Source organism: Lampris incognitus, chromosome 7 (assembly GCF_029633865.1).
Source record: "Lampris incognitus isolate fLamInc1 chromosome 7, fLamInc1.hap2, whole genome shotgun sequence".
NCBI classification, from domain to species: Eukaryota; Metazoa; Chordata; class Actinopteri; order Lampriformes; family Lampridae; genus Lampris; species Lampris incognitus.
In genome coordinates this window covers 24,006,796-24,024,096 of record NC_079217.1, presented here as the reverse complement: position 1 = coordinate 24,024,096, position 17,301 = coordinate 24,006,796, and the positions used below count along the sequence as shown (strand labels likewise).

The 17,301-nt window shown below is 44.4% G+C and overlaps 1 protein-coding gene across 2 annotated transcripts; it reads left to right on the top strand.

Moving 5' to 3' along the window:
• The first annotated feature begins 479 nt into the window (after positions 1 to 479).
• Positions 480 to 14,628, top strand: tmprss13a (transmembrane serine protease 13a). Of its 2 annotated transcripts, XM_056283358.1 has the most exons (13): positions 480 to 667; positions 3,454 to 3,631; positions 3,769 to 3,879; positions 6,066 to 6,242; positions 7,171 to 7,297; positions 7,832 to 7,927; positions 8,761 to 8,804; positions 9,143 to 9,305; positions 10,118 to 10,296; positions 12,543 to 12,641; positions 13,138 to 13,280; positions 13,497 to 13,649; positions 13,817 to 14,628. In XM_056283358.1, exons 1-13 carry the CDS (start codon positions 650 to 652, stop codon positions 13,829 to 13,831), a joined length of 1,503 nt encoding a protein of 500 aa, XP_056139333.1. In that variant the 5' UTR covers positions 480 to 649; the 3' UTR covers positions 13,832 to 14,628. The 2 variants fall into 2 exon arrangements, with proteins under 2 accessions (XP_056139333.1, XP_056139334.1); XM_056283359.1 differs by lacking the exon at positions 13,817 to 14,628 and having other exon boundaries at positions 13,138 to 13,328; positions 13,497 to 13,599.
• The last annotated feature ends 2,673 nt before the right edge of the window (positions 14,629 to 17,301 follow it).

The following is a 17,301-nucleotide window of genomic DNA, read 5'->3' as shown; positions in this document are numbered from 1 at the left end:
TGTGCACCAAAACAGCATATTGTATCTCTTCACAACACAACAGATCAGAAATGAAATGTTTCATGGAATTAGCAATCATAGGAGTTCAAATTCAAAAACAATCTGCACTACTGACTAGAATTAAGGTGGGATTTCAAAGCCTCAGCATTATAGACCCATTATAGACTCGCTTTATTGTGTGTGTGTGTGTGGGGGGGGGCATAACTCCCTGTTTAGTGGAAGCCATTTTGGCTCAGGGCCTTGACTGTTGAGCTACAAGTGCTGCTGGAGCAGTAATAGAGCTTCATACGGTGAAACAATCTTCAACAATTCCCAGCTGCCATGAAACCGGTCAGACAGGTGGGAAACTAGTGCACCAGGCACGCCCGTCTCTGTGAGGAGAAGAATGAGAGAACGATGCATTTTGTTGGGTGGGGGGTTAGGGAGGTGAAAGGAGGGGGCGGGCAGATCCACCTGAGAGGGCTTGGATGAAGGTCAGAGGAGAAATACAAGGCAGAGAGGAAGGGAGAAGAGAAGAAAAGGGAGAGGTGTTGAATGTGGCGACTGCATGGTGTAACCCGTGTCCAGGGGCTGAGTGAGTGGGTGGATGTAAAACGCTCCTCCCACCTGCTCTCACCTCCACTCTCCTCACTGTGCCCCCCTGAGTCCGATGGCAAAGCATGACCCGGTAGGTTCTCCCTTTGTCCTCTCCTTCTTCTCTGAGATGTTCTCCTCTAGCGCTACAGTATGTCCTCGGGATTCTCCTGTCTATCTATCTTCTGTCACCTTCCCTTCATTACAGCTTTAAATCAATACATGCCTGTCACAGAGACTACTGAGTGAAGATCTTCCCCTTTGTCTCTTCATTTCTCATGTTTTGCTGTTTATTCTGTTTTGGGTTCAATGTGTCTGTAAACCAGAGTAGTGATCTACATCAGGGAGAGTATACTGTATGATACAGGATCTGTGCTTGCTAGATTTAAGTAGTTTTAATTTTCTGCCACCACACCCACTGATGGCGAGTTAAACTGGATGCACTGCCTGGATGAAATGCTGCCTTTTGGAAAACAAGACAGTTCATACACGGAGGGTTTCTGTCTTTGGTTTCTTGAGCTAATTGTACAGCACATATTGTGTTGTACTGAGAATCAGTAGCAAGGGTTGTGCTTGACATTGCAGTTTTTGTAGTTTGACCCTTTGTTCTGAATACAAGGGTTTTCTTTCCTGAGAATGTATACACCTTGTCTTTTTGACCTGTGTGCAGAAGGAAGCAAAGAGACCTTGTTTGCCTCAGCTCTACAGACGAGTAGTGGCTCGATAAACTTAGAGTGTTTCCCTTTATTGATTAAGAATCCTGGTAGTTTCAGCCCTCAAGTAGGGACTGGGCCATTAAGCTCAAAGGGACAGTTTATGCTACTTCATGTATGTAGCTTTGTAATTGTATATTATTATAGTGATTGTTCTAGTTAAAGGCTGACCTTTTAAATGTCATGCAAACCCTTAATCTCACGATTTTACTCTATAATTTTCTGGAAAAAATGCACAGCAGCCAACGATAACAATTGATCCCTGGACTCCACTGGGAAATCAGATAAACCGACTTGTCCACCTATTTCAGCTCAGCCATTTCAGCTGGGTGTTTGCTGCCTATAGATATCCTCTGAAACTGAAACCTGATCACCAGGCCATATAAATGGTCTTATGAAACATCTTTGTTACCGCGTCAACCTATAGTCTCCTTTGTGTCACCCTGACAAATAAAAACCTTTCTTTGTTAGCAGATTTTTTTTTCTTTATTTTCCTTCCAAGTTGTGACCAAAGCAATGAATGATGAAAAGGTTGGATGGTTGACAGTAACTCTTAATCATCTCCTCCTTCAGTGTTTGGGGGTGATATATTGAGATTACTGACCAGGCTGTAATAATCAAGCACAATTTACCACAATTGAACGATCGATGATAGATTGTGAATTTAATTCTGTGTCGCCGCATTCTGCAATTTTGTAAGTGTGGACTTCCTTCCCAGTGAAACATCCAATTTCAACTTATAGCACCTAACTTCTTTACACTGTGGTTAGCCGATGGCTGTATCAGATTAAATGTGAGCTATATTAGATACGAAACCCATTTTATTTTTTTCCTGTTTTTAATTTTAATTTAATTTTATATTTTATTTGTTTGTTTTTTTATTTTTTATTTGTTCATTTTCTTTTTTTCAGTATTTTTTTCAGTTGGTGCTAATTTACATGATTGTCAGATGGGGATGGCCAAAAAACCCCAAAAGTCCCCGGTGTCCGTGATGAAACCTTGTCACATGTAGCTGACCATATCTCCTCTTTTTACTCTACCAGGATGAACCCAGTAAATAAAACTGTCACCAGGCAATCATGACCGAAGGAATCTTACCAAACAAGTTGAGTGACATTACATTAGAAAGGCAGAGAGCATTCTTGTCTCAGCTTCAGTGTTTCCAAATCACGCTCTTTGCATTCCACATGATACAAAGCCACGCAGGATAAACATCAGCCAATGAGCATAACACAAAGTGCACAGAGGAAACAATTCATTCATAGTCATGCAATTTAGCTTTCCACACAACATTTTTGGTCACCATACACAAGTCTATACATGACAGAGCTGATGGATTGACTGATGGGACAACGTCTTGCAAGTTTGGTATACAACAGGTCAGCGCTACTTCAGCAGTAACAAAGAGAGAGAGGACAGACATAGTAAAAACAGAGAAGATTACTAAACATATCACTTTGGGTCTTGGAAGCTCTCACTTGCTGGGTGAGTCCGGCTGTATTCATTCTCACTGACCTGTCTGTTTATGTGGGTCACAAATCATCATCCACTGTGAAGTGCTCACCAAGGTTAGCCAGCAGGCAGCCGGCCAGCACGTGGCTAGGCCTGCTAGGCAAAACAACATGTATCACCCTTTCCTTTTTGGACCTTGTGGCCTTATTGTCTCTCCTTCTTCCCGGTGACAATAGCCCTTGTTTTGAGAGGACTCTGGCATTACTGAGGCCTCAGCCACTGATTAACTTCCTTCTCTGAAATGGTTGATAGGGCTACAAGGAAGTGAGAAATAAAGTAGCAAGAAGGGATAGTGTGAATAGAGAGATGACGAAATGAAGGGTTCACACTTTCGGGGTATTGGTCCTTCAGACATGGTTGCCAGGTGACTTCAGAGTCTCTCTGTGAAAAGTTGTTGAACAGCTCAGATATGGGCTTGGTAACAGCGACAGGCTTTACAGTGAAGACAATGGCTTACGTGCCTTTTCTCGACAACCACAGAAACACAGGTGATATGGCTGATATGCTCTTATTGTCGGACCTCTGGTATTGTGGTGATTTGAGATAAGGTGTGTTATTTCCAAGGGCACAGACAGACACAAGTACAGCCAAAAATGTGATCCTAATTGAGGCCATTCATCTTTGCCTCTCAACCACTCTCTCCCCCCACCCCCAGAACGATGCCCCTCCTCCATACTATTCTGTTGCAGTGCATACTCAGCCCCCCCTCAAACCCTGTGAGGAGGTGGTGGTGTATGGAGGGGGTACTGGTGTGAACCTCCCAAATCAGCTGCAGTACATCCCCCAGTATGCTCCAAGTGTGGGAATTCCTCCCATCACACAGCCGAGCATACGTGAGTAGCTACTGCAAGGTATTAGTATTTTCCTGAAAATGTATTATAATGCATGGTAACTAGCAGTGAGCCAAATTGTGTGTGTGTGTGTGTGTGTGTGTGTGTGTGTGTGTGTGTGATTGTTTGTATTTGTTCAGCTCCCAGCAGTAAAAAGAAGAGATGCTATGGGGGTAGGACCCAGTGTTATGGAGGGTCAGGGGCCACGGTGCTGCTGCTCATTCTACTGGCACTGGCCATCTGGCTTGGAGGTAAAGCCCGTGTGTGTGTGTGTGTGTGTGTGTGTGTGTGTGTGTGTGTGTGTGTGTGTGTGTGTGTGTGTGTGTGTGTGTGTGTGTGTGTGTGTGTGTGTGTGTGTGTGTGTGTGTGTGTGTGGTGATATCTGGAATGAAGCTATCTAATGCTCTGACCAATCCAGACGGCAGCCCGGCACATGTTTATTCATAGAGTCTACTAGATATAATAATATATATGCATAACCTGCTCTGAACATTTCATGCTGTACCTGCATACAATATCACATTTATATTTCTTCTCAGACCATATGGTTTTTGAATTCTTGTTTTTTTTCCGTCGCTCTCATTCTTCCCCTCTATTAATTCTGCAACTGACTCCATATTGCTGTTCACCTGATGCTCTCGCCTTATAGCGATAATAGTTATAACGTCTTTCCCTTCTGCACAAGATTATAATATATATAATTATATTTATTTTGAATTACCTATTCATGCTCAAAATGTCTTTATACATGCTCAATAATTCAGGTAAGGAAATCGCAGTAAGTTGAATCAGTTCATCTGGATACAACGTTTAGTGGGAGAAACCTTTCATCACTCATCCAAGTGACCTCTTCAGTCTCGACTGACTGCAGGTGTCCCCAGCCTTATAAACAATACAGTTGCATAACGGCCAAAATCAATGATTTGTTTCATATGCAAATAGGTGTGACCATTAACTAGAGTTTCAATGGCCATGTGAACTATTCACAGAGGATTGAGGAATAGTTGCAATCACAGCATTGTAAGATGATGACAGATGTACTCTTAGCCCCCCACCCCCACCCCGGTCGTTCCCTCTTACCATAGATGGCCTCTTTGACTACCCATTCAAACCAGTGTTCCTCCCTATCAAGGATGTGCACATCCTCATCCTTATCCAAAGGAGTTGAATCAGGTGCAACTGGACTTGGTATATATCTGTGAAGACATTTCGCCTCTCATCCAAGAGGCTTCCTCAGTTCGTGCCTTTCTGACTAGACCAAGCTAGTCAGAAAGAAGCTAGAGAGGCGAAACGTCTTCACGGATATATACCAAGTCCAGTTGCACTTGATTAAACTCCTTTGGATAACCATGACCTGGATGAATGAGAACATTCACAGACATCCTCATCCTTGAAAGAGTGGCCACTGGCCTGTAGATGGGTGTAGACTGCGGCGTCCTTGCCTGATGTGTTATCTCTCCTGTGTTGTACCATCCTCTTGGCCAGCATCTGTTTGGTTTCCCCAGCGTACAAGTTACAGCAATCCTCCTGGCACTTAACAGTGTGCACTACATATATGGCTCTGTTTGTGCCGGGGTACCCGATCCTTTGGGTGCACCAATTTCTGGTGCAGCATGTTTTGGGGTTTGAAAGCAACTGAGACGCGGTGTTTGGAAAATAAGTGTCTCAACTGTTCCAGCACTTCCGCTACATACGGAATCACCACTGGTTTACGCTTAGACAGCTGTTGTCCTTCTTCTCTCTTCGATTGGCTGCTGCACTGTTTGGGTGTCTTCCTGGCCCAGACGCCCATTAGTATTACCACACTTAACCAGGACCTGTTAAATGTGGTATTGCTCTTGTTCCCCAGCCGCTGTGTCCAACCCTCGTTGGTTTCGGTCGTTATGCAACTGTATTGTTTATAAGCATGGGGATACTTGCAGTCAGCTGAGACTGACGAAGTCACTCGGATGAGTGATGAAACGTTTCTCCCACTAAACGTTGTGTCCAGATAAACTGACTAACCTTTCTATGACTATTCATGCTCAGTTTTCTTGTCAGCTGTAAGATAATGTTAGCAGTTTTTATTTTGCAGAAATATATTACCGGTTTTATTTTATTTTGTTTCAGCTTCAAGCTTCAGTATTTTGATCATCCAGCCCAAAATGAGACTGTTAAGCAGTCTTATTTCTCAGTAACAGAGTGCTCCTCGTAGTTACCGGTACATTATGAGTCGTGACGGGTCTTGATGCAATTTCTTTTTGATTCATTTTGCGTCGATGGCTGAGATTTACTTGCTATACAGCTGCGCCTTATATTTATTGCATCACAATTTGTGCCATCTTCAATTCCCATTTCAATTTCAGTCCATTAACAGTTATTTTTTGTGTCTAGACATAGTTGAAGTTAAATGCAATAACTTTGCCACCCATCTCTTCCAATTCCAACCCAATGGCAGTACGATATGGTGCCAGGTTGGCAACAACAGCCATCCTTTATGATGCCAGTGACAATGATGGTGACGGGAGAGATGAAATCCAATCTAATGTGCCAAGATATGACACCTGCTCCAACACTACTGTCCAGTGTGACGCCATGAAAGACTGCCAACTGGGTACCGACGAAACCAACTGTGGTATGCAGGCGCGCGCGCGCGCACACACACACTCACACACACACACCCACACACACACACACACACACATACAAACACACATACACATGGTCATGCAACAACAGATGGAAATAAAAGATGGATAACAAGGAAACAGACTAGAGGAAACAATATCTTTGTGAGAAGTTGTCAGGGAAATATGAGTTGTCACACATATATACAATAACCATAGGGTTGTATGCAAGGCAGAAAAGTTACTTGATGATAGCAAACACCTAAATTTAGTTAATTTGATGATTGATTGTTGTTTTTAATGAAATTGTTTGTAGCTGCAACAGTGGGTCAACACAAGCATAATAATCCACTCGTCATCTGAATGGTGTTGAAAAAATGGGATTCAAACAAAATCAATACAGACAATTTCTCTTAAAATTGCCTATTTCAGGGGTGTCTGGGTAGTGTTGCAGTCTAGTCCATTGCCTACCAACATGGGGATCTTCGGTTCGAATCCCTGTGTTACTTCCGGCTTGGTCAGGTGTCCCTACAGACATAATTGGCCGTGTCTGCGGGTGGGAAGCCGGATGTGGGTATGTGTCTTGGTCGCTGCACTAGCTCCACCTTTGGTCGGTCAGGGTGCCTGTTCGAGGGGGAGGGGGAACTGGGGGGAATAGCGTGATCCTCCCATGCGCTATTTCCCCCTGGCGAAGCGCTTCACTGTCAGGTGAAAAGAAGCAGCTGGTGAATCCACATGTATTGGAGGAGGATGTGGTAACCTGCAGCCCTCCCCAGATCGGCAGAGGGGGTGGAGCAGCGACCGGGACAGCTTGGAAGAGTGGGATAATTAGCCGAATACAATTGGAGAGAAAAAAGGGGGAAAAAAATCCCCCTCCTCAAAAAACATAAAAAAACATTGCCTATCTCTCCTCCCCCCCCGGGCATATTCCCCCAGTGAGGTTCAGCGGGGATGGTTCTCTGCAGGTCAGGACATCTCAGGATGGCCGCTTCCTTCCGGTGTGTTACCACGGCTGGGACCAGAGCTACGCCGACCAAACCTGTGCTCAGCTAGGCTTCAGGAAGTAAGGAATCACTTCTTCTACTCACAAAGGAGTCAGCCGCACTCCCATTAAAATACAGTGTACTAAATGAACTCACATAATCTCCTAGAAGAAAATGTCTGACGCTGTCTGCCAGTTCACTAAATGAGACTCTGTGACTGTGTTCAGGAAATTGTCCAGCAAACAAAGCCCTCCTCATACTTGCCTTTATCATCACTCTGCTTCATCTTTCGGAGTAACTCATTTAGACTTCATGAATGGAGTGATTTAGCCAGTCGCTTAAGCTGAGTTCAATTTCAACAGCAGCCAGCAGGCGTGCAGGTTTCCATCTACCACCTGTAATTTACTCATTGACAGCCATTTCATTTCTCCTCTGCTGCTGCTGCTGCTGTGTGCGTTTACAGTCTGATTGATTCTCCACAGGCCTGCCCTGACTGTTCTCATGTGACAGAACCAAAATGAGTTTCTAGACTCATTCAGGTGTTGTTTCAGCAAAATATCCTTTATCTGTATGTTTATCTATTCCACTTTCTCTCTCTTTTTCTCTCTCCGAAGGTCCTATGACACCAGAGAAGTTAATTCTCAGCCATCCATTGGTCTCACGTTGACCAGCAGGTCCTCTTTACCTATTCAGGGTCGTGTCAATATCAGGTACTCAAATATCCACTTTTTAAAAAAAATTATCCCCCCCCCCTTTTTCTCCCCAATTCCAGAGGTGGAAAAACCCGGTCCAGAAAGTAAAAACCCTAACTGTGTCTTTACTCCACCCAAGTACTAAACCATCAGATTGCACTGACTAGTTTCCCAAATTAGCTGGTTTAACACATGGATGAAGTAAAGACATGGTTAGGGTTTTTACTTTCTGGACCGGGTTTTTCCACCTCTGCCAATTACCACACTCTTCCGCGCTGTCCCGGTCGCTGCTCCATCCCCTCTGCCGATCTGGGGAGGGCTGCAGACTACCAAATGCCTCCTCTGATACATGTGGAGTCGCCAGCCACTTCTTTTCACCTGACAGTGAGGAGTTTCGCCAGGGGGACGTAGCGCATGGGAGGACCCCCAGTTCCCCCTTCCTACTCGAACAGGTGCCCCGACCGACCCAAGGAGGCACTAGTGCAGCGACCAGGATACATACCCACATCTGGCTTCTCACCCGCAGACACGGCCAATTGTGTTTGTAGGGACGCCCGACCAAGCCAGCGGTAACACGGGGATTCAAACTGGCGATTCCCGTGTTGGCAGGCAATGGAATAGACCACTATGCTACCCAGATGCCCTAATAACCACTTTTTTTGTTTTCTTTATGGTTGGACACACAGCACAGTCTAAGTCTCTTGGTTCACTAATTTCCCTCAGTGTTTTTGAGTCACAAAAATCATCAGTCGCAATAGAGACAAAAGTATGTTTTAGTTTTTTCAAGTACAAAGAATGTCATGACGTCATGCTAACTGGCATGCATTGTTTCTGTTTTTTTTTTTACACAGCTCTTCCTGTCCAGACCAGAAGACCGTCTCCCTGCATTGTGTGGGTAAGGAACATCCATCTGTTCCTAATGTCATGCGTCTCACACATACACACATTCACACATGTGCACACACACATGAGCACACACACAGTGTTTAAGAAAATACAAAATATATACAACATACATACATCACACTCATGTCTGCACACCTTGGGTAGGCTTTCTCTCAAGGGTTAAATTGATGTGATGTGTATCTAAATCACATTGGAGGCTTCCTATGCCCAGTTTGAATTTTAAGGAATTCCGTTTAGGTCCACTGCAGTCTACCTAATATGAGGAATCATGTGATAGAAAAAAATAATCTAAGATATTATGTGTCACCTCATCTCTCAATTTTGTAGACTGTGGTCGGCAGCAGTCTACCTCCAGGATCATAGGGGGCAGTGTCGCCAAGCTGGGCCAGTGGCCCTGGCAGCTATCGCTCCACTATCAAGGCTTCCACACCTGTGGAGGGGTGCTGATTTCTCCTGACTTCGTGATTACAGCTGCCCACTGCTTCCCAAGGTAAGTGGTCAGTAGAGGAAATCTGATTTGACATCCATTTTGCTGTTGTGCTTATACGGCATCATCCATGTCATTTTAAGCGTGATATTCAAAAACTGCCAGGGGTCCAGGATGCATACTGTTGCAATAGTCAAGCCAAGCCAAGTTTTACAGTCAATAGTCGATGTACAGAAATTTCAAAAATGATGCTCTTTTCAGCATTCAGAGAACAGCCTGGGGACCAGCTCTTAATCCATCATTAAATTGACTTGTACTAAGGCATCTGGGTGGCGTAGCGATCTATTCCATTGCCTACCAACACGGGGCTCACCGGCTCGAATCCCCGTGTTACCTCTGGCTTGGTTGGGCATCCCTACAGACACAATTGGCCGTGTCTTCAGGTAGGAGGCCAGATGTGGGTATGCGTCCTGGTTGCTGCACTAGCGCCTCCTCTAGTTGGTCAGGGCGCCTGTTTGGGGGGGGGGACTGGGGGGAATAGCGTGATTCTCTCATGTGCTACGTCCCCCTGGTGAAGCTCCTCACTGTCAGGTGAAAAGAAGCAGTTAGTGACTCCACATGTATCGGAGGAGGAATGTGGTAGTCTGCAGCCCTCCCAGGCTCGGCAGAGGGGGTGGAGCAGTGACCAGTACAGCTCGGAAGAGTGGGGTAATTGGCCGGATACAATTAGGAAGAAAAAGGGAGGAAAAATTGGCTTATCACCTCTATAATTTGACAACTGTCCATCATGTTTTTTTTATTGCTACAAATGAAATAAATTCATCTGCTTTCTGGTGGACAGTAAATCAAAGCTGCGTCCTCTCTATTTCATGTAGGTCTACTCCTTCAGCTATGAATTCTGGGTACTGGCGTGTGTATGGGGGCGTGGTTTCTCAAGATAAACTCCCTAAGCCCTACCTGCTGGAGAAGATCCTCCTCAACGAGAACTACAACAACAAGACCAATGACTGGGACATTGCGCTTCTTAAACTGATGGCACCTGTCGATTTCAATGGTGAGTAACTCTTTGTTACGCTGCTTTTGGATTTCTTCGACAGATTCATCTTTCTGTCCGGTCTTGATACCTGAAGCTGAAGGAGACATTCGATCATCACTCAGGTACAGAGTGTTTGTTAATCAGTAAGCACAAAAACACTGACTGTCAATAAGGCTGGGAATGTCAAGTACCTCCTAATTCTATATTACAATGACATTTTGTGCCAATCCCCGGGTGCTGCACGGCGGCTGCCCACTGCTCCTAGCTACACATCTAGGATGGGTTAAATGCAGAAGAAGAATTTCCCCACAGGGATCAATAAAGTAGTAAAATTCGATATATATACTGTGATTTTCCAAATATTATGAGTATTATGATTTGATAATATTCTATTTAGACTCCATCCCCTCTTATCTACAGCAAAATGGAAAAACTGCTATAATCCAAAGAAAATGTGCAACAAAACACATTTATTTAATCCCCATGTGTTACAAAAGTTTAAACCATAGAGTACACCAATCAGCCAAAACATTAAAACCACTGACAGATAAGTGAATAACATTGATTATCTTGTTACAGTGGCACCTGTCAGGGGGTGGGAAATATTAGGCAGCAGATGAACCATCAGTTCTTGAAATTGATGTGTTGGAAGCAGGAAAAATGGGCAAGTGTAAGGATCTGAGCGACCTTGACAAGGGCTAAATTTTTGATGGCTAGACAACTGGGTCAGAGCATCTCCAAAATGGCAGGTTTTGTGGGGTGTTCCCAGTATGCTATGGTCAGTACCTACCAAAAGTGATCCAAGGAAGGAAAACCGATGAACCGGTGACAGGGTCATGGGCACCCAAGGCTCACTGACGCGTGGGGAGCGAAGGCTAACCCGTCTGGTCTGATCCCACAGAAGAGCTACTGTAACTCAATTGCTGAAAAAGTTAAGGCTAGCTATGATAGACAGGTGTTACAACACACAGTGCATCACAGCTTGCTGAGTGCCCATGATGACCCCTGTCCACCACTGAAAGCACTAAGAATGGGCACTGGACAGAACTGGGCCATGGAGCAATGGAAGAACATGTCCTGATATGGCGAATCACGTTTTTGTTTACGTCATGTGGATGGCCAGGTATTTGTGCGTCATTTACCTAGGGAAGAGACGGCACCAGGATGCACTATGGGAAGAAGGCAAGCCGGCAGAGGCAGTGTGATGTTCTGGACAATGTTCTGCTGGGAAACCTTGGGTCCTGGCTATCATGTGGATATTATTTTGACATGTACCACCTACCTAAACATCAGTGGAGACCGAGTACCCCTCTCCATGGCAACAGTATTCCCTGATGGCAGTAGCCTCTTTCAGCAGGATAATGTGCCCTGCCACACTGCACACATTGTTCAGGAATGGTTAGAGGAACATGACAAAGAGTTCAAGGTGTTGCTTTGGCCTCAAAATTCCCCAGATCTCAATCCGATCGAGCATCTGTGGGATGTCCTGGAAAAACAAGTCCGATCCTAGGAGGCCCCACTTCTAAACTTACAGGACTTAAAGGATCTGCTGCTAACGTCTTGGTGCCAGATACCTGAGGACACCTTCAGAGGTCTTGTGGATTTCATGCCTCGACGGGTCAGAGCTGAAGGTGTTTTTAATATTTTGGCTGATCAGTGTATAACCCTGAGTAAACATTCACACAATTCAAATTCCAACATTCAGAGATTAGGAAATAATTACATAAAATCTCTTCACAGCATCAGTTCATTGTGCTTCAGCACTGCAATGCAGAGGAACTTTTGCCATGTTAAAATCCTCACAGCTTAGTATAGCAAAGTTGAATTAAACTGACCCCCGCACTCCCACCCCAAACAGTCAGCTATTTCTTTTAGTTATTGTTATTTTGTTATATTTGTTATTGTTAATTTTGTTATATTGTTCTTCATTTGGTTTCAAAGAAAGTTCTGTGAACTTGTTCTGTGAGGTGTATCTTGCTGAAGGTAGAAGTTGGTCTTCCTGTAGGTCAAGAACAACGTTTCTGTGAACAGTCATACTGATTTTAAGATAAACTACTGAGCAGGAAAAGTGATTGCCATGGAAATGTTGTCTTTGTTTGAGATTTTAACATCTGCCTTACATCCTCAGTCAGAAGGGTAATCTGATTTGAACAGTCTGGTGATTGTGTGTATGAGTCAATAGAACCACCACTTTGTGTGTGTGTGTGTGTGTGTGTGTGTGTGTGTGTGTGTGTGTGTGTGTGTATTTTTTCTCTGTTATTCAGAGTTAATCCAACCAGCCTGTCTCCCAGCCTTTGACCAGAGCTTCTCTGCTGGGACCAGATGCTGGACCTCAGGTTTTGGCACCACCAAAGAAGGAGCAGGTAGACTCGAGAGATTTGGAGCCACGATGCCCTCAATGTGTACACTAGCTGATGCATGCACATGCATATGCATATGTACCTACTCTTTAGAGAGGACAAGTTAAAATAATGTTCAGAACAAAACAAAGCAGGGTTAGATTATTCATGATCAAACCTATACCTCTCAGACAGTCAGTCAATTTGCCCCTCCTGGGCAAACACGTTTTGTTTGGAGAATAATAATTTAGGCTACAGAGTTTATTTAAGGGACATGCCACCATCAGTCTTCATGGAATGAAATGACATATAAATGTTTTTGATTCTGATATGAACTAATTCATTTCTTCACCTGATCGTCAATCTTTTGTGACCTCAAGGCAAAGTTATCTGAAGGTATCTGTCCTCTTAAAGTCCACCTAACAAGTTATCTCTTAACCACGTGGCCTGCAAATACTTGATGTTCTTTTTCTCCACCTTTCAAAACAAACAAATAATCCAACTGTGTGTTCCCATGCAGCCAGTGGCTCCAGTGAGCTGATGGAGGTGACTGTGAACATCATTGATGTGCGTGTGTGTAACAGCAGCTTGGTGTATGACGGTTCTGTGTCCAAAAACATGATGTGTGCAGGGGACCTAAATGGAGGCAAGGACTCGTGTCAGGTGGGAGTCGACCTCTCCATCTTTCATCAAATGAATTTCAAATAACTGGTAAATATAATCTGATATGGTTGATTTAAAAAAAAAACAACAACGACAATCACATAAGAGATGCTATCAACAGGTAAATGTTAAGTTCGCTGAAACTGTGGTTTGTAATTTCCAGTCTATTGATTTTGGATAAAAGGTGTTAAGCTATCTTACCTGCTCTCTTTCCAGGGTGACAGTGGAGGTCCTCTGGTCTGTCAAGACAATAACCGCTGGTACCTGGTGGGCGTCACTAGCTGGGGGGCTGGCTGTGGTAGGAGGCACCAGCCTGGGGTTTACACCAAGGTCACCAGCGTACTGTCATGGATCTACAGCAAGATGCAGGTAGCAAGTGGCGGGGAGGGAGGGGTTGTTTTTTTGTTTTTTTGAAAACAAGTCCTATAATACTGCTGCCTTACTTATCAGAGTAGATACTATGCAGTTATCTGTACTAAGAGTCTGTCAGGTTGGTAAGGTTCTCACCATTGCAACACTTCCTCTTCCTTCTGCAGCAAGAGAGGCCGTGATGCCCCATTTCTTGTTTTTTTTGTTTGTTTGTTTTTTTGGCATCCGAACCTGCTTTCTTCAAAAGACCGCTGGCGGCCTGCTTTCTCCCTTTCCCGGTGAACCCTGCACTATGAAGTCATCTCAGACGGACGGATTGATGCGCAGACAGAGAAACAGACAGATGGAGAAGTGGTTTAATGTTGGCTTGGAGACATAGCAGGAAGGCAACATGCACTTTAACACAGCGCTGCTGTTATATGGTGCTGCACCACTATGCTAATTCTGCTATAATTACATGGGATGTCATGTCGACTTTCAACCCAGCTTTTATGAGTATTACACGACTTTGATTTGAATCTCTACACTAACACCGGTGTTGCATTCGTGAATGATTTTACGGTTCCGTCTCTTTGTCTACAAGAGCAAGGACATTTAAAGATGGCTGGGCCCTCTCCTTTCTTTCTTAATGCCAATTAAATTATGTCTACTCTTGTGATACCTTTGATTTTGATTTTGAGTCAATCTGATAACCAGACTACATGACTAATTTTATTTGTGCAGCTGTTTTTTCTTCTCAGTCACATAAACCAAGGTACATTATGAATGTTGACTGTTGTTCCCTTTATGAACAATGAATAAATTGTAAGGTTTAATTGCAAATCTATAAGCTACTATGGAGCCATTTCTACCCAACAATGCTCCCCTTTGTGTACACCTAACATAACATTCACCCAGTCTCATAAATGTACGGTAATGTACTTGTTAACACCAGTAAAACACCGGTTTGGATTGTTTCTTGCTACATATTCTTATCCGTTTGCCTACAGCTGTTATTTATGTTGGCTTTGCTCTCTATGTATTTATCAAACACCATCATGTATGGAAGAATTGTGCCTTTGCAGTTCATAAATCAGCCAAAACGTCGACAGAAGCATCTGTCTTTCACATCCTCATCGGTAAGAAACAGTCAAGACCGCTGAGCTGTCACTCACCGGTTCAAGGCGAAGAAGGTGGGGAGCGGAAACAGCGGTGTGAAGTCAAATTTCGTATCCCCAGAAGAATATTCATCGCAGCTCATCATAGCGTCGCGGGAACGCGCATTCATTCTCTTAAACCCCCACATGATAGTTCGCTCGCTGTGGCTCCGCGCAGAGAAAAACAACATTGTTTTGCGTCACACGTTTACAGAACTTCACTCTGCTGATTCAAATGAGCCACACGCGTGTTCCCACTAATTATTTGCCTGCTTAATCTGAAAATAGTGCGGGGGAAAAAAACGGTTAAACCATCTGTATGTTGCACAAACACATGTACATATTTGTCATTGGCTTACGTGAAATGGGAATGTTCAAGAGAATGCATGCGCGCTCCCGCGACAACACGGGTAGAATCTTGTTTTTGGAGGGGGGAGGGGGGGATTGGCCAAACAGCGCGCACATAATGTTGAGGGCCGAGGGTGTGTGTGTGTGTGTGTGTGCGTGTGCGTGTGCGTGTGTGTGTCTGGCTGGGTGAATGAAAGAGGGGGAGACCGAGGAAGAGTAGAGGCACACAAGGTAGGATTGGGACTGAGAAGGGGGAGCCGTCACCCACAGCACATGTAATTTGCTGGAGCAGTCGGCGGAGTATTGACAGATGAGACCACTCCGAACAAAAACCGAGTGAAATATAGCCGGTGATTGATTGTTGTCGGCGTGATTATCCATTTGGTTTCCCAACAAATCAGCCGAAGAATCAAGAGGTGAGTTAATGAAGACACACGTTTTACATTTTTTTTCTTCCAAGACAGCGAAGTGTGCATGGGTATGTGAACACTTCGTTCACTAAAGATGCGCGCTACGATACATCTTTTTTTTCCCCTCCTTTCTTTTCTGGTCGATTTTCATGTATTGTAGTTTGAGTGCAAATGGATATAAGGATGTATGTCTTCCAGCAGGGAAAAGTTATTTGCCCCATTATTTGGTTAATATTCCCCGTCGTCTATAACCATTGTCACTCAGACTTGCGTTTCTTATCCTAAGGAAGGGAATCAGCATCCACAACGTTATCTGTTCTTACCAACGCTCCTATGCATGGAGGGTGTGTCTGTCCGCTGCTGCGAACCAATAACCTGTACTGACTGACGCCAAGCTGCTTATTCCTTCCTACGCTGACGAAGCCGTGAACATGGACAACATTTCCAACGCAATTGTCTTATGACAAATAGATACGGTAGTTTTCTTTTTTGGTCAAATTGCGTGTGTTGCCATCGTTGTTGAATGTTTTGCCACAGGTAAAATATAACAGACGGCTGGCTGACCGCTTTTTCTATACAGTCGAGGGATCTACAGGTTGGCGTCGTGCGTAAGGACGTCTGGGCAGTCGTCCAGAATGAAAACCTGTCAGCTCCATTTATGCGTATATATAGAAAAGGCATCAGTCTGACCGCGTTAGGGTTTCAACGTGCACAGGGAAGCTGATGGCAGCTCGATAATTTTGCAGCTTGCCTATTTCTGAAATATAAGTTTCGAGAAATGTGGATACGTTTGGCACGCGTGCGAAGCGATTGTTTTAAGTTTTTTTTTTGAGCTGCCTGCCACACCCATCGTCTCGTCTCGTCTCGCCATGGTCGCCCGTGTTTTCCCGCATATGAGCCCGTCACCCTAACCTGTTTCCCGCCTAGCGGCATACCTCGCCAGAATCCGGTACCCTTATTAGTTGGAAACAGTTGCCATGGAGATACATGGATACTATGGAACGACGCACGTTTCGTAGTCATGGTGATGTAACATCCTGAGGAAGCCCAAGGTCTTTTGACATGAAGGTTGGGGTGACCTGTGTTGTGTCCTAATTATTTGTGTGTTACGAGTTTTTGTCCGCTTGACAATCAGCCACAGCATCGCGTGGGTTGAATGTTGCTGCTCGTGCAGAACATCTCTGGGCAGACGAATGGAAAGTTTTTTGTGTGTGTTTCTTGTTTTGCAGGCAAGGGACACTCCCACGTCTACAGTGGGAAGGTTTAAAACAATGTATTTGTGACTCTGTTGACCAAGCAATACCCTCTTCCACTCCAAACAAAACATGTGCACTGCAGAAATAGACGCCCACAAGGATGCAACGCCACAGGTGCACATACATTTACACACAAACACAGCGGCAAGGGATATGTTTCACTGAAAAATATTCAGACAATAGCAGACCCATTCAGGTAAACATGTCAAGCACGTACAGTGTTAGAATAATTTTACACACAGCCCAATGTCCTCATGGCAGCATTGTGGAATACACACTTGGGAGGAGGGGGGTGTCTCAGATATGTAAAAAAAAAAAACCCCAAAAAAACAGGAGTTAGGAGGCAGGAGGTATTGAAGACAAACGAGTAGATTAATGCAATTCATGACCTTGCCATGTCCATAGTCATTATTACGCAGCCTAATATATATTACACAACTCACCCCACTTACATGGCTCCACTTCTTTTATGTGTCGCAGAAGTGTTTGTGTCTCTCTTTAG